Source organism: Micromesistius poutassou (assembly GCF_964030765.1).
Source record: "Micromesistius poutassou genome assembly, chromosome: 6".
NCBI lineage: Eukaryota > Metazoa > Chordata > Actinopteri > Gadiformes > Gadidae > Micromesistius > Micromesistius poutassou.
In genome coordinates this window covers 9,890,646-9,914,305 of record NC_140276.1, presented here as the reverse complement: position 1 = coordinate 9,914,305, position 23,660 = coordinate 9,890,646, and the positions used below count along the sequence as shown (strand labels likewise).

The following is a 23,660-nucleotide window of genomic DNA, read 5'->3' as shown; positions in this document are numbered from 1 at the left end:
ACTTTTCATGCCATTTATTTTCCATTTCTTTGAATATTCTTAATTAGGGAATTAATAAAATTAATAAAGGGAATTACAAAATGTAGCCAACGCCAAGAATACTACGCATTAGTCTAGACGCGAACTCAGGTTGTGCATATCACAGGGCAAGTGCTAGACCATTCACCCAGCCGCTGATTACTGATGATGCGATAATACATAGATTTGTGTAAAAATGTGTTGGAAAAAGTGATAATAGATAGCAATTCATTGAATTATTTCATTTAATCTTAGACCCTTAGTGAAAATATACGCTGTTTGTACTTCATATATGTACATTTATGACAAAATTGTGAGGACTAGGCTTGGCGGAACCTTCTGATGGTACAATTGTTGCTGACAGGTGGATTTCTCTGAAGCACCGCTCAAGTTAGCCTGACAGAAAGAAGCCAGGCTAAGCAAAATAAGCCCGGCTTTGGGTTTAGCTTGGTTGATGGAATACCCCCCAGGTTTTACCGCCCCCTTGTGGTTCATCAGCAGAGTTTTGCTGCCAAAGCGTTCAATCTCTGTTGACAAAACCAGGACAACATCTTCCCTTACTCAACAAACACGACCGGGGGTTTAATTAATGAGCAGCAGACAAGTTTACATGGACAGCTTTAATAATTCACCTTCACTCACTGCTTCTCAAGCGCTTAACGTCCACGCAGACACACACATGCAGACACACACACACACACGCATACATGCATGTATGCAGACACACATACACATATACGCAGACACACACAACTGTCAGTGTCACATGATGTAGGATAGGAAATCATTGAGAGATGGTCAACGTTAACCAAACAAAGATATTTAATGCGATAAACCACGACGACAGAGCCCAGGAACACACTACGAATCCTCCTTTATATTCATACATTTAATTTTAATTTATCTGTGGAAAGCTTGCAATGCGATGAGCTCATCCATGAGCTCATCCATGAGGTCATCGCTCCGCAGGGAGGCGTTCTGAAGAGCCCGGCAAAGGCTGATGTCCACGACAACAGAGAGGGGTCGATAAGGAGGAGGTCCAGGTCCTGATCCTGCTCCCGGACCTGCTCCCGGTCCCGGACCAGGTCCCGGTCCTGGACCAGGTCCCAGAGCTGCCGGGGGGGGGGGGTTCGCCTTCTGACTTCATCAGAAGGCGCCGGCACGGTCGTTCCCACCGCAAAGGTAGAGGAGAGCCTTCTCATAGTCCCCCTTAGTGTCCTCCTGGGGGGGGGGGGGGGGGGGGTGGGGGGAGGGAGGTTGGGTTATGACTTCAGACCGCTCACACATCTCAGTAGCCATGGAGACCACAAGGGAGTGGGGGGGCCACTGGTGGAATTACGTCGTGATGACTGATGACATCATTAACCCTGAGGCCCAGTGCCAGGGATTTGAAAGCTACGTCACGCGACATCACCACTACATCACCGCTAGTATAGAGCAGATAAACATATAGATCTATAGTTTAACTACTGCAAGAGAGGAGACAGATCTAGGTGAACTACTTCTAGAGAGGAGACAGATCTAGGTGAATTACTTCTAGAGAGGAGAGGTATAGATCTAGGTGAACTACTTCTAGAGAGGAGAGGTATAGATCTAGGTGAACTACTACTAGAGAGGAGAGCTATAAATCTAAGTGAACTACTTCTAGAGAGGAGAGGTATAGATATATAGGTATAGATAGTGTACCTGGATGGTGTTGTACAGAGACACTTTGTAGGTTTCGCAGAAGACTTCTCTTATGTCCAACATGTCCACCTCGCTCCGAGACACCATGACCCGTATCAGGGTCCCGTCGTCTGTCCCCGCACCCTGGCCAATCACAGACAAGCTTCAGAAACACCTCCGCATGCTGGCCAATCACTGACACAGATGATACTTGGTGCTATTTCACTGATCCATAAAGCAATTGCGCAACTGACCAGCAATAACTGGTCTGAATGCACTAGCGGATAGTGCAGTTGGTGTTGCTATTTTGCGTGCCATGGCAGGTCGGAACAGCAACATAAGCTTACACACACGTAGGATATACACAGCAAAAGCATGCAAACGATTAGCCTAATTGAAATATTATGATGTCAAAGATTGTTCATATGTGTCAAACTGCTTAGAAATAGCATGTGGATTGTGGAAAAAGAAAATAAGTCCCTCAAAATGTAATGTGCTCATGGCGATACAAGGATAGTTTTATTTCTAACATTCTATCAACACAGACATTTACACTGCTAGTCTGGCCTTATAATTGATTTGCCTCGGGTATACTGTGGAGTGGGTAAAACTGTTTTTATTGGCAGGCTAGCAGATCCCCATCGACTTGCGCTAGCCTAGCACCAGCGATTTCCGCAACTAGAAGGACTGAATAAAAAGTGTTGAAAAACGGTCTCCAATGATAAATACTGGCTCACTTGGAAATGAGGTCTGATGAGGTCTGTGTTCAATGTCTCTATGTCAACAATGTCCTCATGTTCAACCCATGTATGTTCAGTGTAATTGTGTCAGTAAGTCTAAGCCAACCTCGACCTATACTGAGGGGTTATATGAAGCTGCTCCATTATTTCTTAGTGAAGTACGCCCTTTTCCCCCTCTTAGATAGCCTACAAGTTAGGCTAGCTTCCCTGCCACATGCACACAATTTATTATCACATTTTCTCCCAATCCCCTCTTCTTACTTTCTCTCCCCCTGCCCCCTCCCAAACCCATATCTTTCTACCCTACTCCCTTCCTCCCTATTAACTCCATTCTTACAACTTACTTATTCATCACATACGACATACACTCCACACACTCATACATCCACTTAAACTGATAACATGGAATGTACGTGGCTTTCATACACAATCTAAAAGAATCAAAGTAATTAACCACCTCACTAAATTAAGGGCCGATATATGCTTCTTACAAGAAACACACTTGACAGTCAATGAGCTCCAACATCTCAAGTTAAAATAATTTGACAAAATATATTCATCCACATATGGTGAACCAACTCAGGACCCTCAGGACATAAATAACACATTCAGACATTGCTATAGCAACTTGTATTCTGCTGGTAACATACCCACCCAATCAGAAATCGACACCTTTCTAAACTCTTTGGACCTCCCTTCAATAACCTCAGATCAATCCAGCCTACTAGAAAAAACAATCACAACAGAAGAACTCTTTAAAGCACTTAATAACATGCCCAATAACAAATCACCTGGACCTGATGGACTACCGGCTGAATTTTACAAACATTTTTGGGACCTTTTATCACCACTATTCATCCGATTAACTACAGATATCAAAGCCACTTCCTCCATACCCACTCACATGAATACAGCGGTCATCAGTCTTCTACTGAAACCCAACAAAGACCCCACCCACCCCTCAAGTTACCGACCGCTATCTCTGATCAACACAGACCTTAAAATTAGCAACTAGGATTAGCAACTAGGATAGATGGTCATGCACACCATAATTCACCTCGATCAGACAGGATTTATAAAGAACAGGCACGCATCTGATAACACCCGTCAACTCTTCAATCTCATAAATATATCACAAAAACAACAACAGAAAAGCATCATTGTGTCGCTGGATGCAGAAAAGGCATTTGACAAAGTCAACTGGATCTTCCTTTTCACCACACTCCGCAAATTTGGTTTTGGGGAGTCATTCATCCATTGGATAAGGACACTTTACAAATCACCTAGGGCCACTATTGTCACCAATGGGATCACTTCACCAAGCTTCACACTGCACCAGGGAACTAGACAAAGATGCCCACTATCCCCATCTCTCTTCGCCATATTCATCGAACCACTTGCAGCAGCAATACGTCAAAACAGTAAAATTAAAGGAATCCAAAAAGCCAACTCACAATACAAGATTAGCCTATATGCCGATGATCTGTTATTATACCTACAAACTCCCCACGCCTCACTTCAAGAAGCCTTCAAGACCATCAACCATTTCTCTAAAGTCTCACACTATACGGTAAACTGGAAAAAATCAACCATAAATCATCCAGTCCAAGATCCTACACTCCCTCTTAATACCGGCAATATCAAATATCAAGGCATTGTGTTTTCCCTCAGGCTGTCAGAGCTTTTCAATCTCAACCACGCCCCTATGTTAAAAAAATAGATGACTACAAACGCTGGAACAAACTCCCCCTCACACTCATTGGCCGAATAGCAACAGTTAAAATGAAAACCCTTCCACAGATCAACTACTTATTCGCCATGACCCCCACCACCCCTACAGACAAATGGTTCAAAACAATAGACTCACTAACCACTCACTTTTACTGGAAAAACAAGCAATCAAGAATCTCCCTCTCAACATTACAAACAACACTAAACAATACTAAACAACAAGGCAGACTTTAAGCACCACACTTCTATCACTATTTCCTTGCAAACCATAACCAACTACAGTATTTATTCAAATGGACACAGCAACCAAAACATATACATCCCTGGTTAACAGTAGAACAAGACCTATGCAATCCCACTACAATAGCCGACCTGCCCTTTCTCCCACAATCAATCAAGAAATCAGACTTTTTCTGTTACACCACCATTTCCACAGCTCTGACAGCCTGGTGGAAAACCAATAAGATCACCAAAACAACACTGGCACCATGTATCACTTCCCCAAATGGCAATCAAAGGGAATCCCTCACCTTCACCACTTATATGAAAATAACCAATTCATGTCTATCAACTCAATTGTACAGAAATTTGGGGTTGCAAAGGACCAATTTCTCCATTATCAACAGTTCAAATCAGCAATCAGATCAAAAATCAATCTGACAAACAACAGCCAACAATGGCTATTGCAGATCACCCCCAGAAAATAATCTCCAAACTTTACAGAATTATCACCTCCTCAAACTCTCCTCATCCTCATCCTCATCGTCGTCCGCTTATCCGGGGTCGGGTCGCGGGGGCAGCAGCTCAAGCAGGGGGCCCCAGACTTCCCTTTCCCGGGCCACATTGACCAGCTCTGACGGGGGGATCCCGAGGCGTTCCCAGGCCAGTGTTGAGATATAATCTCTCCACCTAGTCCTGGGTCTTCCCCGGGGTCTCCTCCCCACTGGTCGTGCCTGGAACACCTCCCAAGGGAGGCGTCCAGTGGGCATCCTTACCAGATGCCCGAACCACCTCAACTGACTCCTTTCTAAGCAAAGGAGCAGCGGCTCTAATCCGAGTTCCTCCCGGATGGCTGAACTTCTCACCCTATCCCTAAGGGAGAAGCCAGCCACCCTCCTGAGAAAACTCATCTCGGCCGCTTGTATCCGCGATCTCGTCCTTTCGGTCATCACCCACCCCTCATGACCATAGGTGAGGGTAGGAACGAAGATCGACCGGTAGATCGAGAGCTTTGCCTTGCGGCTCAGCTCTCTTTTCGTCACAACAGTGCGGTAAAGCGAATGCAATACCGCCCCCGCTGCTCCGATTCTCCGGCCAATCTCACGCTCCATCATACCCTCACTCGTGAACAAGACCCCGAGGTACTTAAACTCCTTCACTTGGGCTAAGGACTCATTTCCTACCCGGAGAGGGCAATCCACCGGTTTCCTGCTAAGAGTCATGGCCTCAGATTTAGTGGTGCTGATCCTCATCCCAGCCGCTTCACACTCGGCCGCCAGCCGATCCAGTGAGTGCTGAAGGTCACAGGCCGATGATGCCATCAGGACCACATCATCTGCAAAGAGCAGTGATGCGATCCTCAGATCACCGAACTGCAACCCCTCCCCACCACTACTCCTCAAACTCAAAATGGGAAATCGACCTGGAACTTTCTCGAACCCCAGATTTCTGGACAGACATCTATAAAAATGTTTTCACTATGACCCCTAACACCAACTTACAACTCATACAATATAAAACCATCCACAGGTTCCACATCACACAGAGCAAAATGTTTAAAATGGGATTAGCTGAAACGGACATCTGTTCACAATGCACTCTGGGTAGCACTGACACCTACTTCCATGCCACCTGGATCTGTCAACCTGTTCACCTACTTTGGACATCAGTCACTAAAACCCTTTCCACCATCTTTGACTGCAGAATCCCACTATCACCTTCACTATGTTTTTTAGGTGACATTACAGAAGCCCCCATCCCACCAGAACACAAAAATCCTGTACTCGTATCTCTAACTGTTGCTAAGTCACCTGTCACCTCACACACTGGACCAACGTAATTTCCGAACACATCTCAACAGAAATTTCCGCTCACAAACAGAACAATATATCGGCCTTTAAAGAAATCTGGAACCCATTTTTAATCTTCCTGCAAAATTCCAGCCATTTACTCACCAATCCACAATAACACCAACATCCATATCTAATCTGTCCCTTTCACTACTTCTCTATCCCCCTCTTTACCTTTGCTACTCACACACACACGCATTTGCACGCACGCGCACAGACACACACACACACACACACACACACACACACACACACACACACACACACACACACACACAACTACTTATTTTTACCTTTCTTTTGTCTTTTATTTTCTCCCCCCCCCCCCCCCCCCCCAACCCTCAGTCTCATCTCAAACAGCTTATACCACTTCATTTGACTGAATGTCTGTCTATTTATCTGTTTGTCTGTTTTGTCCTGTCAGCTCGTCTTGTCTCATCTGTTTGTCTAATTGTTTGTCTAATTGTTATCTGATCCTCTAGTCCTTTTTTCTGTCCGTCTGTCTTCATGCCTGTTGATATGTTAGATCTAAGGCTCTATCACAATGTACATATACCATTCCCCACAATGTCATGTTTTTGGGTGGGTGGTGGGTTCGGAGCAGCTTCACAAAGTTTCTGTGTGAATTAGGCCTATTATTTGGCCATAAACTGAGCCATTTGAAGTTTGAAATTCATGTGGTCATGCATCTGTCTCAGCGGAGACTGCAAACGCACTGTCAAAATATCAACTTGTCAACTTCAAATGCGCTCATGGCTCTTAAAGGGGATGGGAGATCACTCTCATTGAGGCACTCTCATTGATTTATTGCATGTTACGCCCAAAACACACCTACCAGCATTCAGACCAACCCATTTTAGATTTGCGTCAGGCACAAGACTAATTTATCCGCCGGTATAATAGCAACAGCACCAGAGATCCGCCCAAAAAGCTACTTGCGTTTCGCGATTCATACTTGCATTTCAGACCATGAAAATAGGGCCCAAGCTTTAGAAACACCATTGCACGCTGGCCAATCACAGAAAAGCTTTAGAATCATGCAAGCCATTCACAGACAAGCTTTAGAAAAAAACCTGCACGCTGGCCAATCACAGACAGGCTTTAGAAACACACTGGCCAATCAAAGACAAGCTTTAGAAATACGCTGGCCAATAACAGACAAGCTTTAGAAACATGCTAGCCACTCACAGACAAGCTTTAGAAACACGCTTGCCACTCACAGACAAGCTTTAGAAACATGCTGGCCACTCACAGACAAGCTTTAGAAACAACCCTGCATGCGGGCCATTCACAGACAAGCTTTAGAAACTTGCTAGCCAATCACAGACAAGCTTTAAATCAAGTACGAGTGCGTGTTACCCTCATGGATCCATAAAGCACCTCAGCGAAATAGGCTGGAACGCTTCGAATGCACTTCACTAGAAGAAAAAACACTTACATTAATATACTACTATACTACTAATACTATTACTACTACTACTGCTAATACTATTAATACTACTGCTGTTACTATTTATTTATTTATTATTTATTATTTATTTATCACACTGCACTATTAATACTACTACTAGTACTATTAATCTCAACACTGCATTATTAATACTACTACTGTAATACTACCATACTACACTATGGCTACACTATTTATACTAATACACTAGTATTACAACAATGTATACCCCTGCTATAATACTACCTTTATTAATGTGACCATCTATCATGTGTCCATCTATCATGTGTTCATCCTTCATGTGTTCACCCTTCATGTGTTCATCTCACCGATGGCCACCATGAGGTTCTCCAGGTTCCCGGTCGTCTCACTCTTGATGCTCTCCTCAATGTCCGTCCCGGCCAGCTTCTTATAGGCAGCGAACACTGGAGGAGATTGTAAGGTACTTATTGTATGTTGTACGTCCTGGCACTTAATGTAATAGTACTTAGCGTTGCGTAGCATCTTATCCTAGCTATCACTGTTGTGTATGGGGAATGGGTTAACCTAGTGATTGTAAGTGCTTGGCACTTGGTTCTATGAACATCCTTACTGTACCCACAGAGATATATTGTATTGTATTGTTTCTCTTTCTTCTGACAAATGTACTTATTGTAAGTGAAAAGTGTCTGCTAAATGCCCTAAATTTAAATGTAAATAATATATATATACATACATGACATAACACACAGGTTGTGAGGGAAACATCATGTACATTATTCAAACATAAACGATTCAGGCTGATTCAGCCACATTCACACTATAATTGATTGGATTTATATAGCACTTTTCTAGACACTCAAAGATGCTTTACAGTGAAGAGTGACCTCACTAACCACCACCAATGTGTAGCACCCATTTGGGTGATGCACGGCAGCCAATCGGCGCCAGAACGCTCACCACAGGTTGAGGTGGAAAGTGAGGGAATTAATGAATGAGCCAATTATACAGGGGGATGATTAGGGGGCCAGACTGAATGAGCCTGGTTGGGCAGTTTTAGCCAGGACACCGGGGGATCCCCTAGTCTTTTCGATAAGTGCCCTGGGATCTTTTATGACCTCAGTGAGTCAGGACCTCGGATTTACGTCTCCTCCGAAGGACGCACCTTCCACAGCACAGTGTCCCCGTCACTGCACTGGGGCATGGGGATTGATGTTTTGGCCAGAGGGAACAGTGCCACCTACTGGCCACCACCCAACACCACTTACAGCACCTGGTAGTCTCCCATCCAAGTACTAACCAAGCCCGACCATGCTTAGCTTCCGAGATCAGATGAGATCAGATGAGATCAGATGAGATCGGGCGTGTTCTTGGTGGTATGGCTGTCTGACACTATTGTTATTTAAAACGTTTTGAAGTGAATATATTATACAGTAATCTGGGTTTTGGCAAATTTGCTTTGCCAAAGAGTTAGCTCAGGTGAGAGTGGTTAGTATAGTGAGTTAGGAGATGAGTATAGTGAGTTAGGGGGTGGGTGTGGTTAGTAAAGATAGTAAGGAGGTTAGTGGACAGTAGTGAGTTAGGAGGTGAGTCTGGTGAGTATAGTGAGTTAGGTGTTGTTAGTAAAGATAGTAAGGAGGTTAGTGGATGGTAGTGAAAACCAAACCCAGTCTCAGGTGTTCATGGCTCCTCTTGCCCAGGATGGAGATGAACACCTCCTCATCCGTCCCCACCTTAGAGGCTCCGGCCTCAAACAGGTCCTACACACACACACACACACACACACACACACACACACACACACACACACACACACACACACACACACACACACACACACACACACACACACACACACACACACTTGAAGTCAGAATGTAAACTGGTTGTAAGACTCTGTGTAAACTGGTTTCTTACTGGTTTTAGGAATAAACTGGTTTCTTACCTTGGCGTCTTTCTCAATCTTTCCCTCGTTAACCCCTTCCTCCCTGTTCCCCTGGAGAAGGATAGACAGATCAGATGACAGACATGAAATCACACAAGGTGATTCCAGAAACTACTCCCTCCTCCTCCCTCCTCATCCCCCCCTCCCTCCCTTCCTCCCTCCCCCTTCCTTCCCACCTGTAGGAGGAGCAGCAGGAGTTTCTCATAGTGTCCTGACGTGTCGCTCATGATGTCTTTCTCCAGTTTCCCGCCAAACTCTGAGAGGAGAAGGAGAAAGAGGAGAAGGAGGAGGTGAGGAGTAGGTGAGGAGGGGAGGAGCAGACCCTCCAGAGACGCTCCTCTAGGAGGAGGAATGAGATGAGACCTTTCTTGTAGGTCTTGATGACGGCCTTCAGCCGCTCTGGGCTCCGCGATGCCAGGACCTCAATCAGAACCTCGTCGTTGGTCCCTGCGCCCTGACGACACGTCACAACAGCGCATCTTCAGTTACAGACAAACACAGGCTGCTATGAGCATGAGGATAACATGTTGAGTTAGCAGGTTAACATGTTGAGTGAGCAGGTTAAGATGTTGAGTGAGCAGGTTAAGATGTTGAGTGAGCAGGTTAACATGTTGAGTTAGCATGATAACATGTTGAGTTAGCAGGTTAACATGTTGAGTTAGCAGGTTAACATGTTGAGTGAGCAGGTTAACATGTTGAGTTAGCAGGTTAACATGTTGAGTTAGCATGATAACATGTTGAGTTAGCAGGTTAACATGTTGAGTGAGCAGGTTAATATGTTGAGTTAGCATGATAACATGTTGAGTGAGCAGGTTAACATGTTGAGTTAGCGTGACAACATGTTGAGTTAGCGTGATAACATGTTGAGTTAGCATGCTAATATGTTGAGTCAGCATGATAACATGAGTTAGCGTGACAACATGTTGAGTTAGCATAACATGTTGAGTAAGCAGGTTAACATGTTGAGTTAGCGTGACAACATGTTGAGTTAGTGTGATAACATGTTGAGTTAGCATGCTAATATGTTGATTCAGCATGATAACATGTTGAGTTAGCTTATCATGTTGAGTTCGCAGGTTAACATTTTGAGTTTGCAGGTTAACATATTGCGTTAGCAGGTTAACATGTTAGCAGGTTAACAGTGACCCGCTGAGTACCTTCAGGGCCTTGTTCAGCAGCGAGGCGTCGTACAGCACTGGAGGGGTCATCAGTGCTAAGATCAGACTCTCAAACAAACCCTGCAGCTCAGACTTCAGAGCGCTCACCAGGTCCTGGGAACACAAAGGAATCAACTGGAACCATTACAGTATCACTGTCTCTGGATTACATCTCTACACATCTGAACAATCTGTAGAGAAATCCATACAACTTTCTATAGCAATGCCCCCAAAGCCCTGGGGGCGTGTCTTCAGGCTCCGCCTACACAGAGCCCTGGGGGCGTGTCTTCAGGCTCCGCCTACACAGAGCCCTGGGGGCGTGTCTTCAGGCTCCGCCTACACAGAGCCCTGGGGGCGTGTCTTCAGGCTCCGCCTACACAGAGCCCTGGGGGCGTGTCTTCAGGCTCCACCTACACAGAGCCTTGGGGGCGTGTCTTCAGGCTCCGCCTACACAGAGCCCTGGGGGTGTGTCTTCAGGCTCCGCCTACACAGAGCCCTGGGAGCGTGTCCTCAGGCTCCACCTACACAGAGCCCTGGGGGCGTGTCCTCAGGCTCCGCCTACACAGAGCCCTGGGGGCGTGTCCTCAGGCTCCACCTACACAGAGCCCTGGGGGTGTGTCCTCAGGCTCCGCCTACACAGAGCCCTGGGGGCGTGTCCTCAGGCTCCACCTACACAGAGCCCTGGGGGTGTGTCCTCAGGCTCCGCCTACACAGAGCCCTGGGGGCGTGTCCTCAGGCTCCACCTACACAGAGCCCTGGGGGTGTGTCCTCAGGCTCCGCCTACACAGAGCCCTGGGGGCGTGTCCTCAGGCTCCACCTACCTTCTTGTGACTCTTCTTATAGGCCTCTTTGATCTCCTGTCGCTGGCTGTTGCTCCGAGCCGTCAGCAGCATCAGCACCGCATCCTCGTCCGTTCCTGATCAATACATCTGATCAATCAATACCTGATTGATCAATACCTGATCTATCAATAGATCAAAACCTGATCCATCAATACACCAGATCAATACATCAATACCTGATCGATCAATACATCAATACCTGATCTATCAATATATAAGTATATTTCTTAGGTTGAGCTATTAGTTTAGTTTAGGTATTAGGGTAACTGAGGAGGAGAAGGAGGAGGAGGAAGAAGAAGGAGGTAGAGGAGAATGAGGGGGAGAAGGAGGGGAGGAGGAGGAGGTGACTGACCTATTCCTTTCATCGCCTTGTGCAGGAACTCGGCATCTGATTTTGGGTCGAAGTGGACGAAGGGACGGACGGTTCCTCTGTAATCCTAGGACCAGACCAGTGCAGGTAGGGGTTAGACAGTACAGAGACAGGTCATTAAGGAGCAGGTAGGGGTTAGACAGTACAGAGACAGGTCATTAAGGAGCAGGTAGGGGTTAGACAGTACAGAGACAGGTCATTAAGGAGCAGGTAGGGGTTAGACAGTACAGAGACAGGTATTTAGCGAGCAGGTAGGGGTTAGACAGTACAGAGACAGGTCCTTAAGGAGCAGGTAGGGGTTAGAGATCATCCGGCTCTAGAAGGCAGGTAGACTTCAGGTAGATTGAGGCATTGGGCATTGAACCCAGAACCTTTGACCCTGACCCGTGGCCTCCAGCCGGTGTGTAGATGTGAAGGATGTGAAATAATAATAATATACATTATAACGATGTGTGTGAGAAAGAGATATACTGTCAACCACGACCTTCCTCATCTAGATATCATCTCTCCCCCAGCCTAATGGTTGGCTTCAGACCGCTCTGGAGCTGATCCACCGCCTGAGACTACTGCTCCATTAACCCATCAGGCACCGCTTCATCCACTCCACCACCTCCTCAGGAGAGGAGGAGGAGAGGAGGAGCAGAGACGCACAGGAGGAGAAGAGGAGACAGAGGGAAGACGAGGAGGAGGGAGAGAGAGCGAGAGAGAGACAAACAGAAAGATAGAGAAAGAGGGAGGGAGAGAGAGACAGGTCTTGGATCTCCCGACCAGACCCAGACCGAGGGGCCCTGATGACATCGATCCCTGAAGGAGCGCCGGACCCAGACGCCGTTGCCGTGGTTTCATGCGGACAGTAACTCAACACAACCCCAGACCGCCTCACGAGGCCAGGGGATGGAAACAATGTGGAAGGAAAGGGAGAAGACGGTGGACCCCCGTCGCTCCGGTGTTGGGGAGGGGGAGGTGGGGGGGTGGAGGTGAGCGTGTCTGTTGTTCCGCTCCGATGGAGCATTCAGCGTGACAACATGACTTTAGGTCAACACTCGCTCCACTGAACCGCAGACCCACGGCCCTCCTCCAACACCCCCCCCCCCCCCCCCCCCCCCCCAGACCCACGGCCCTCCTCCACCCCCCTCAGACCCATGGCCCTCGGCCCTCCTCCCCCCCCCTCAGACCCACGGCCCTCCTCCACGCCCCTCAGACCCTAGTGACCCTCCACACTGAACATGAAGCTAGCCGGACAGCAACATCTCTTCAACACACAGTCCTCCACAGAGGAGGAGTACTCACCATCCTGCTGAGACCAACGAGTCGGAGGAGAGGTGGAGGAGAGGTGGAGACGAGGTGGAGGAGAGGTGGTGGAGACAAGGTCGGGGAGAGGTGGAGCCGAGGTGGGGCAGTTTCCTGGACAGGGGAACAGTACAAACTCCAATCAGTTTTTTCACAACATAAGCTCACCTTCTTAACAGACTAATTGATCCCGGGGTAACAAGGTTTCCCAGGAAGGTGCAGGTCTTACCGCAGGCGTCGGCGCGTGGAGGAGAGGATCTGCCCCGTCGTCCCTCCGCTCAGCACCTTAAGGTGCTCTGTGATCCCGTGACATCACCATGACGTCACCCAACACCGCGGTGTCCAGTGTCATCCGACCGGATCCGCTGCCGCTCTGGTCTCCAGTGACCGACGTAGCTCTGCTCTGGCCCCACAATGTTTCCAGTGACCTGTGTCCAGTGTGTGTGGATGAGAAACATCCACACACACCCTGAAAACATTGCATTGAAATGTTTCCAGTGACCTTAGTTATGTTCCCAGTGCCTGTTCCCAGTGAATATTTCCAGTGTAACCGAAATGTTCCCAGGGACCATCTTAATGTTCCCAGTGCCACCAGAATGTTCCCAGTGCCACCAGAATGTTCCCAGTGCCACCATTAATCCTGAACAGTAAACAGAATCTAATCAGGGGACGAAGGGAAGAGGGAATGATTTTTATAATTTATACAAAACTAATCAAATGGATAATGATTAGGGTCAATCCAAAGATTATTATTTAGGTTATATTTTCTTATTTATTATCAGCCTTTCTGGAATTCTCACAGCAAAAAATGACATCCTTCCTCAATTCTTCCCCAAGATGAGCCAGCTGTTGGATGGTTCTGAGCGGCTTGGAAGGAAACAGGACAGAGAACCACTAACCCTTGTGGAGCCTTGAACAACTCATCACTGAAACACGAGTTATGCAAACAGAAACAAGAAATCGTACTTAGTTTGAAAAGGCAGCAAACCGTACGGTACTTTGTTGTAATGAAAGATGAAAACATGAAACGTTAACTTATTCAAACGTTTCGGAAACGCTTCTTATAGATCTGTCTAGTCTCAGTGATCCGTTTATAAAAGTACACAGTACATGAGAGACACGGGTTGTATTTACGCAGTATTTATTTATTCAGCAGTGTACTGGGAGCAGTGCCCAGTGATGGAGAGCTCCGTCTTAAAGTGTCAGCTGGCCGGGAATCAATCAGTCAGACGGCAGCCTGTTGACTTTCTAAATAAAGCTTTAAATATTTAAACTCATGTCTTAACATCTGAGAAACCACCTTGTTGTGGCGTTCTCGGGTTCCGCTGAATCCTTCATGAGGTTCATAACATCACAACACCGCCACCCCTTGGTCGGCTCCGGTTGCCACGGCGATGGGACCCGGGTCAGGTGACAGCTTGAAGACATGACACAGGAAATGGGTCAATTAAACATCACTTCCTGGGGTCCTCCCCCCCTCGTGTTGATGGTGGGGGGTCTGACCGCTGGACCGGAGCGTTTAGAGTCACCTGACAGCACACTGATGGACGTTCAATCGTGTTGTTACAGCCCTCATTAATAATATATATAATAATATATCATTAATTATGTTGACCACGTCTGGGCTGCGTTTCTATTCTTAGTGAGCACATAGTTTATCGTCTATAGTTAATAGGTTTAGTTTTATTTGTAAAACATATCAACAACAACCCAACACCTATGAACCTGACTCTAGCGATAGAGACAGACAGACAGACAGGTCTCAATTTTACATTTTGGTATTCAACCGTCAATAGTTAATGTTTATTTGATTTGATCATTTATGAGTTTGACATTTGTTTGTTTTGTTTGCATGTTGTTTGTCAGAGGCTTTAGCAGCAGTTTCATCACTCATGTCATTAAAGCAAATGGAATTGAGAGAGACAGACGCACACAACCACACCCATCCAAACCCACGCACACACAGCGAGCGAGCGAGAGAGACCTTAATTTAAGTGAGGAAGAATTATAACATTTTCTCTTCTCTTTTCTAAAGACATTGAATGACGCCATTCATCTATTGACCCAACTATTGATCCACCTTACCCTAAACACATCAATATTGTGTTCATATAATCAGGCCAATGATTAATTGATGTGATCAGTTATTAGTAGCCGTGACAGCTGCTGAGACACATGACTTCCGGCTGAATCGGGTGTCTCGAGAGAGCGAAACAGACACATGACCCGGACGGTTGGGATTAATTATAATTGGTTGAGCAAAAACAATGAGGCCACGCCTCCGAAAGCGATGGTTTGGAGGTGACCTGACGTCCCTGAACACGTTCATACTATAATAAAATATACATTTAAAAAATAACATGCTTGGTATATAGTTGTGCTTATGTCGCGTGTAACAGACAGGTAGATAGTAAGGTGTGTGTGTGTGTGTGTGTAGCAGATCACACCGCACGGTGAAAGCACCACGAGGCGGCGGAACGCGGGGTCGTAATTACGTGTCGTGGATGTGAGTAACAGAAGAGACATCCCTGTTTACCTCCAGATGACCAGGTGATGGCAGACGACCGGACGTCCTGTGTCACCACCTCATGGTAAACGGACTGCATTTATACAGCGCTTCTCTAACCAGCGCTGCACAATAACGCTTAAAGGGGACATATACCACCAGGTGTGAGTGTGATGAGCCATTACACACCGTTGTGAAAATGGCTAGATGAGTAGATGGTAGACTGATCTATCCAGCACACATCTAGGTGGACATGCCCAGTGCCCCCGCTCCCCATGCGCAGTATGGTACGCAGAGCGCGTAGGGTCCCAAGTACCTCTGGGGGGGGGGGCAAAATTAAGGTTGATCATTATTACATTACAATTTTCAAAATATAGAAATGAATTACGAACAGGTCCACCGTTGTTATTTCTCAATTGCGAATTACACTCCGATTTTCGCATCGGCCGCACATTTTCAAAACGGCTTGTAATGGCTAATCACACTCACACCTGGTGGTATAATATGTCACCTTTAACACTCACCCATTCATACACACATTCACACACCGACGGTGGTGTCAACCCCGCAGGGCGACAACCAGCTGGAGTAGTTAGGGTGAGGCGTCTCGCTCAGGGACACCTCGACACTCTAGGAGGAGCAGGGGATCGAACTACACAGTACTACTAACCAATGCCTTCAGGTTACCAGCCGACCCGCTCTATCTCCTGAGCATCATGCCGCCCCTCATGGACATCATTAAAGAATGACATCCGTTCCAGCTACATGCTGGACGTTTTAGGAGAAATAAGTCATGCTGACAATTCTCTTAAAAAAAAAAAAAAAGCCTCCATTTGTCTATAGGTTAGATCTGATACTCGTTAACTTTAAATACCCCTTCTAGAATGCACTTTCAAATCAATAACCCCCCTCGGGGTCTTAAAGCCTACATTACATCCACATCAAGACAAAGCACTTTTCGTTAGGAGTTAAATAATGCACTCTTAATACATTTAATAAGCTCATTCTTGACAGAGCAGTGTGTAGGTCTTATACTCTGAAACGTCGGGTTTTATTGCAGACTGCTACTGACTGCCTCCAAAACTCTCAACACCGACTGCTTAGTTGTTATTGTGCGTCTGAATGGAGAAATCAAGTGTTTAAATTAGCCCTCAGCGCCGGGGGAGAGAGTATTGATTCCCTTCACTGCTCTCCATCACATCCCCCTCCTGGTGGAATCCAATCCCTCGTTTAGAACCGGTTCTCCAGCGAGCAGAGCAACAGCTCTGCAGCGGTCCTCACATCACTGAGCTCAGACACTAAACATGTTTACATAGTCAGGGTTCAGCCATCTTGGTTTACATTACCTCTCGGTGGGGGTGGAGATAACCTCCTTCTAGTTCTGCTCCATCAGAGTTCACTCCACCTTCCTCCACCTGCAGCCGTCCTCAGGCCTCCCTGCAGACCAGAGGTTGTACAGACGGGTCCACACTGAGGACAGAACACCTCCCAGACGGTGAAGACGAGCCTCAGACGTCCAGCGTCGCAACAGGCGGATCCCAGATGGAGCGACGAGGTTAAAGAACCCCGTCAGGTCCCTGGGGGTAGAGGAGGAGGAGGTCCTGGTGAAGCTCAGTGTCCCCACGGCAACGCAAGGAGCTCCACAGTGACGGGGGGGGCTGACAATTCTAGCTCCCCCTCCACCCGTCCCTCCCTGGGCCAGCTAGCAGGAGGACCAGCGGATCCCGAAGGGCTCCGGGAGGGAGCGTGCCCCCCCCCGGCCCGAGAACCCCACCGAGTGCTTCAGCTGGCGGAGGAGCAGCCAGAGGAGGAGCACCAGGAGGAGCAGGAGCAGCAGGAGCAGGCCCAGGTACAGGCCCACGTTGACCCCCCAGCTGAGAGCCAGTGGCAGCGAGGTGGAGGTCTCCAGGTAGCGCCGCGGGGACACCATCACCAGGAGGAGGAGCTGATGAGACCAGGAGGGTCTGAGGAGAAGACCAGGAGAGGAGGAGCTGCTCTGCTCAGGCAGGGCTGTGGCGTTGTGAGGGGCTGAACCCTCCATCAGGAGCAGAGAGGGTGGAGACTACCCCCTCCTCAGGAGAGGAGGCGGCGGCAATCACACCCCTCCAGATCAGCCGCCACAATCATAACGGCAAATTATTCACATGCCATTAAACTAATGTTTCTGCAGACGAGCATTAAGCTGTTAGGCAGAGTAATGACAAGATGTTGAGTTTAAGAAGCTGCTGGGGGGGGAATAGGATATCATTGCCTGCAATATAGTTTTTAATTAAAAATAATTTGAAGTCTGCATTATGAGGTCCGATTAATCTCATTACCATACCGTTGTTCATTTGAAAGACACGCCAGCAATAAACCAACTCTCCCGCCTCTTTCCAGCTAAGTAGCTCTCTGCTGCCCCCAGCGGCCAATAATACATGAGGCCTGCGACTCTCCGCAGCGGCCAATAACCACATGAGGACTGTGGCTCTCTGCTGCCCCCCAGCGGCCAATAAACAGACATGAGAAAAAGTGCAGTCTACAGTAGGATTTATTTACAACAGCGTTATCTTACAGAGCAGGTGGAGTGATAGACGACCGAGACAACCGACGAGCCCTGTGGGCGGGCTGGAAGACTTGCTGTGCATCCCTGAGGCAACATGGGACTGCATGAGACTGGACTGGCAGAGTGTATAAAAATATGTACATAACATCAAACACAGCTCCGAGTAAAAACATGTGGCTCTGAAGAGAACTGGTGTCTCCGTGGAAACGGGTAGAAAAACATTAAAAAAATAGAAAGACTGCAGAGAAATGCTTTTTTTTTTGTACATCACATCAAAGAGCCGAGGTGCGGCCCGCAGACCGACCTCGCTGTAACAAGGCGATGACCTCGCTGTAACGAGGCGATTAAAAGCCGTCCCCACAGGACAGTAGAAAAATAGCGTTAAAATTCCTAAACCACCACCACCCTAAAAAAGTGGGTGAGCGGTGAGGTCTACGATGTGCTGGTGAAGACGCAAGGTCGGGAGAGGTTAGGTGATGGTGAGCGTGGCAGGAGGAGTAATAAGGGAGACCTCATGGTACCTGTGGAGCAGAGGAGAGGAGACGTTAGTGGGAGCAAGGAGTGATAAAGGAGGGGCTGGGTCTGGGGAAGGGTTGTTCCGATAGCAGTAAAAAGGAACTTCTTCTGATACTGCATTTTAGGCATTAACGGAAGAACACATGTCTACGCACCGAGCAGATACATCACATGGCTCCTTTACTACACAGGCAGAGAAGCTCAAATCACTATGGGAAGTCGGAAAACCATGGCTACTTAACTCAAGTAACTTAAGAAGTCTAGATGTGAATGATCTAGTTCTGAAAACAAATTTGGTCAACAGTAAGAGAACTGACTAGATTGCTGTAAGAGAACAAGTGCTAGTTGGTAGTTAAAATGCTAGAGTGGCCGATACTCAAGTTCAGGAATCGGAACCCATCGTATTGGAACATCTCTAGACTGTGGGGGGGGTTGCTGGTCTTACTTGGCACTCTTGTACTTGTCGGGGACCGACTGCTGGGCGTGCTGCGAGGCGGCGAGGAACATCTGGTGAAGGTCCTGCAGACACGGGGTCAGGTCCTCCACCGAGTAGCCCGACATCTCCCCCAGGACCACAGGCTGAGGAGAACCACAGGGAGGGGGAGAGGACCATTCAGTAGACGCTTTTAGCCACAGCGACTTACAATAGGTACATTTGTCAGAAGAGAAACAATATATCTGTCAGTACATTAAGGATGGTCAAAGAACCAAGTGCCAAGCACTAACAATCACTAGGTTAACCCATTCCCAGTATACAACAGATAGCTAGGATAAGACGCAACAGCATGCTATGTACTGCTTATAAGTGCCAGGACGTAAAACATACAATAAGTGCATAAGAGGGGTGGGGTCTAGGGAGTCGAGGTAAACTCTGAGCAGGTGCGTCTACTGTGAGCTCGGGAGTGACACTGTGTGCACCACAACCAAGCTCAAACCCAGTCAGTGTTTAGCAGAACCTCTAGCCTACAGCCCGGCTGTCCGCAGTGGCCCAGGCTTACCCAGGATTCCCCTGTGATGGTGTGGTGGGCAAGGAGGAGGGCAGCGGCAGCCGTGTGCGACGGGAGGTACTTGAGGAACGGCTCTGAGTCGACTAGGCTCAGCTCCGACAGGTACTGAGGAGGAGAACGTTCTGCTGTTAGAGCAGCTCTGTGACCCGACTCTCAGGGGAGTGAAGAACAGAACACACAAGACAGTCTCAAAGCTGCAGCTAAGGATTTTAAGACAGCTGGGGTTTGCATCTTGTTACTAGTAAAAAAAAAGGACTTAGTGTCATTCATAAAAGCCCCACAGAGCAGCGGCCTCCAGCCCAACGCCAAGCTGCTCCTTGAAGCTCCTTCATGAAGCTCTTTCAAGAAGTCACATCAAAATCCAACCAGGCGTGGAGCTGATTCGTTTACAGAACCCCTTCTCCAGCTCTAGGGTGGAGGTCCCCTCACCATGGCCAGGCTCTCCACCCTCTTGTTGACAGCGTGGTGCAGGAAGTACTGCGACAGGAACTGGTTGATGGTGGGCGCGGCCAGGTCGAAGGAGAGGACCTTCAGCACCAGGTGCTCCATCCTCAGCACCTGCTTCTTGGTGTAGGTGTCGTCCGTTATGTACACAAACTCCGCCACCTCGGGGGGGTAGATCTCCTCAAACTTGCTGCAACAGAACACAAGGAACATCTTGTTAGAACCTTCTGCAGCACACGCTACACCCAAACCAAGTCCTCTGGGGCAGAGGAACTACACTAGAGTTGTTCCGATAGCAAATAGCAAATTCCTCTGCTACTGAATTTTAGGCGGTAACGACGAGTATGCAAGTCTATGCGCCGATCACATGACTCAATTACACAGGCAAAGAACATCAAACACTACGGTGATATGCTGTGTTCGTTAACGGTCAGCGGTGGAAGGTCGGAATGGGAAACGCGTCATCTCCGACCTACGTGCGGTCGAGCTACCAAGTTGTAAACACATGGATGCTCACGCTTTACTAGAACATAAATGTATTCTGTATATACACTCTGTATCAGCCAATACTCAGGTTCAGAAAAAAAAATAAATGCATCAGAACATCTCCAATCTAGACCAGGTGGATCCCCTCCCAGGGATCGAGGGTCGCAAGGATCGAGACCAGTTATCCCCTGAAGAGGGAGTGGGTGGCAGACTGGTTTGACTTACGAGGCCAGCAGCATGGCGGCCGTCCCCACCAGCTGCAGCTTCCCCCTCAGCACAGACATGGAGGACAGGAAGCGGTCGATGTAGTTGACTGCGAGGTACAGCGTCTCGTTCTGCAGCTTGTACTCCTCGCCCACCTCCACCAGCCAGTCCACCAGGATGGCCCGCATGCTGCCTGTGATGTCGGGCTGCTTCTTCATGTAGCCCGCCTTGGGACGCATTTTCACCTGGGAGAGGAGACAGAGACAGAGACAGAGAGACATGTTTAGTCAAATGGGCCGTGCTCACCGTTTAGAGGGAGGAGACTTCTAGTATTCATGAGCAGCAAAAGCTTCCTCTACGGAAGCTCTGCAAGGTGTGGATCAAAAAGACTCCTTGAAGAGAAATGCATGCTGTGAACTTTGACACTACATAAACATGTTAAGCAGGAACTCGCACCTCCATCTCCCTCAGGTAGGTGTGGATCTCCTTGGCGTACTCTGGGACCTCGGTGGTGTCGAGGGCCCGCTCCTCGCCCTCCATCAGAGACATGTCCATGGGGGAGTCGCCTGGGGGAGACAGACCGTCAGACTCAGAGGGGGGCACACAGTAGAGCCATGTCACGCTACAACTGTCATATATAAAACCTTTATTGTGGAGACAGGAGAGCGTGCGGGAGACAGGAGAGACAGTGGGAGAGCAAGTGTGCTAAAGCTTAATTAAATAAAGGTATAACAACTGTAATCTATTTCCTCTCCAACCCACCAAAGCTGACGTCCATGGCGGAGGGGAGGTCCAGGGGGGCGAGTGGTGGTCGGAGGCGGGTCAAGGCCGTGTGCAGTGCCACCGTGGACCCATCGTCAGGCTTCGCTCTGTGGGCGGCGGGCCTCCTGGAGCCGGCGCTGTCGGGCTCGTCCACGTGGATCTGGAAGACAGGCTGCTTGGAGGTCTTCTCGGTGCAGCCTTTACTGAAGTCTTCATTCTTACAGGACAGCTGGGAGGAGCCTCCCTGGAGATGAGGACACAGATTAATGAGCTGGGAAAATAGAGTCACACACGTCAAATAGAAACGTAAACGGTCTGCATTTACACAGCGCTTTCCTAACCAGTGGCCACTCAAAGCGCTTTAAAATACTGCCTAACATTCACCCAGTCATGCACACATGCATTCACTGACGGCGGAGTCAACCCCTCAAGGCTGCTGTCGGGAGCAGTCAGGGTGAGGCGTCTTGCTCAGGGACACCTCGCCACTCAGCTTGAAGGGGCCGGGGATCGAACCAGCAACCTTCAGTTAACAGCCGACCCGCTCCTCCTCCTGAGCCACATGCCGCCCAGACACAATGCAATGTTTTAATGTATTGTAGGGTGATCAGTGGAAGGACAACAGAGCAAAGTGCGCATGTCAATTAAGGTCTTAAGTAACCACTTAAAATGGCGGACTAGTCTGAAGAGCGTGTTTTCGGTCCAATGTTTGAAATATGTTATAATAAGACCTTCTGTTCATAGTCTCAGGTCACTATCGCCATCTTGAAGACAATCCCGGCTCCTAAACGCAACATTAGTGCAACTGATCGGCGGTGCAGCACTAATAGCAGTTAGCTTAGCACCGATAGCTTAGCACTGGTAGCTCCCGACCTGTTTGCCAGCGGCGCGCTGATTCTGTGCCCGGCTGGAAGCGTTCTGCTGCAGGGCGCCGAGCACCGTCCGGGGCGGGAGGTTCTCCTGGTTCTCCGGGGCCAGGGCCCGGCTCTTGGGCGGGAGGTTCTCCCGGTTCTCCGGGGCCGGAGCCCGGCTCTTGGCGGCTCCCCGGAGCCGGGAGAGCATGTTCTCCTGGTTGTGGAGCTCTGACACCGGGGCTTCTGACATCTTCAGACCTCCGGGGACACAGAGAGAGGAGGGCGATGGACCGAGGTCTGCACCGGGGATCAGACACACGGAGGGGTGAGGTTAGGGTCTAGAGCGGTGGGGTTAGGTCTGGATCTTCTGATGGGGAAGCCAAGCAGCTTGGAGGTACTTACACTCAGGTCCGGAGGAGAAGGGAGGAGGAGGTCGGAGGAGGTCTGAGGAGGAGGTCTGAGGAGACTTCAGCCTTAAACGCGGACACCGACCACTCAATGCAACACTTCGAACAGAAAGACCATTAAAACACTATTAAACGACCACTAACTCTCCACACTCTGCGATTCCCACACAGTGCTGCAGGTCGCGTCTTTCTCTCTCTGCTGCTTCTGCAGTTCAAGTAGCCCGCGACTATTGAACGGACCAATGGGAGGCGGTGCAGGCCGTGACGCGTCGGGACTACGGCGGCCGGCGGGGACACTCTGTACGCGATGTCTAAATGTCACAGGTTCGTATGCAATAATGTATGCCATTATGAATAAGTTAATTTAATAGTAATGTTTAAAGTTTTATTTGGGTGGTTTGCCCCAAAAAAAGGCATCATTGTTCTTTATACCAACAGTTCTTAGCATTCCTATAAACCAATGTTTTAACTGATATTGTACAGGTTCATATGAAATTATGAAGTTATTAATAGGCTTATTTAATACTTTTATTATAGTGGATTTGCGATACTAAAAACTAGTTTTGGTCACCTCATCCTTGTACTTTATGTCCAGATTTCTTAGTGTTCATATTTTATTTTTTAATACTTTTTATTACTGGTCTTCTTAATATTTTACATGTACATAATTGTATTC

The 23,660-nt window shown here is 48.1% G+C and overlaps 2 protein-coding genes across 2 annotated transcripts; both read right to left on the bottom strand.

Moving 5' to 3' along the window:
* Nucleotides 1–1,164: 1,164 nt before the first annotated feature.
* On the bottom strand, nt 1,165–13,608 carry anxa5a (annexin A5a; the record flags this gene model as incomplete). The annotated part of the gene is made up of 12 exons (XM_084469162.1): nt 1,165–1,239; nt 1,705–1,827; nt 7,583–7,641; nt 8,003–8,098; nt 9,319–9,412; nt 9,598–9,648; nt 9,774–9,853; nt 9,961–10,051; nt 10,755–10,868; nt 11,576–11,670; nt 11,949–12,033; nt 13,573–13,608. The coding sequence occupies 12 exons, from the start codon at nt 13,606–13,608 to the stop codon at nt 1,165–1,167; spliced, it is 999 nt and encodes a 332-aa protein (XP_084325288.1).
* A 4,692-nt stretch (nt 13,609–18,300) lies between these two features.
* Nucleotides 18,301–23,169, bottom strand: ccna2 (cyclin A2). The gene is made up of 9 exons (XM_084469311.1): nt 22,980–23,169; nt 22,597–22,874; nt 21,727–21,970; nt 21,421–21,530; nt 20,986–21,209; nt 20,260–20,464; nt 19,822–19,935; nt 19,269–19,402; nt 18,301–18,828 (listed from the first exon to the last, which is right to left on the bottom strand). The coding sequence occupies exons 2-9, from the start codon at nt 22,825–22,827 to the stop codon at nt 18,777–18,779; spliced, it is 1,314 nt and encodes a 437-aa protein (XP_084325437.1). The 5' UTR covers nt 22,828–22,874; nt 22,980–23,169; the 3' UTR covers nt 18,301–18,776.
* Between the last annotated feature and the right edge of the window lie 491 nt (nt 23,170–23,660).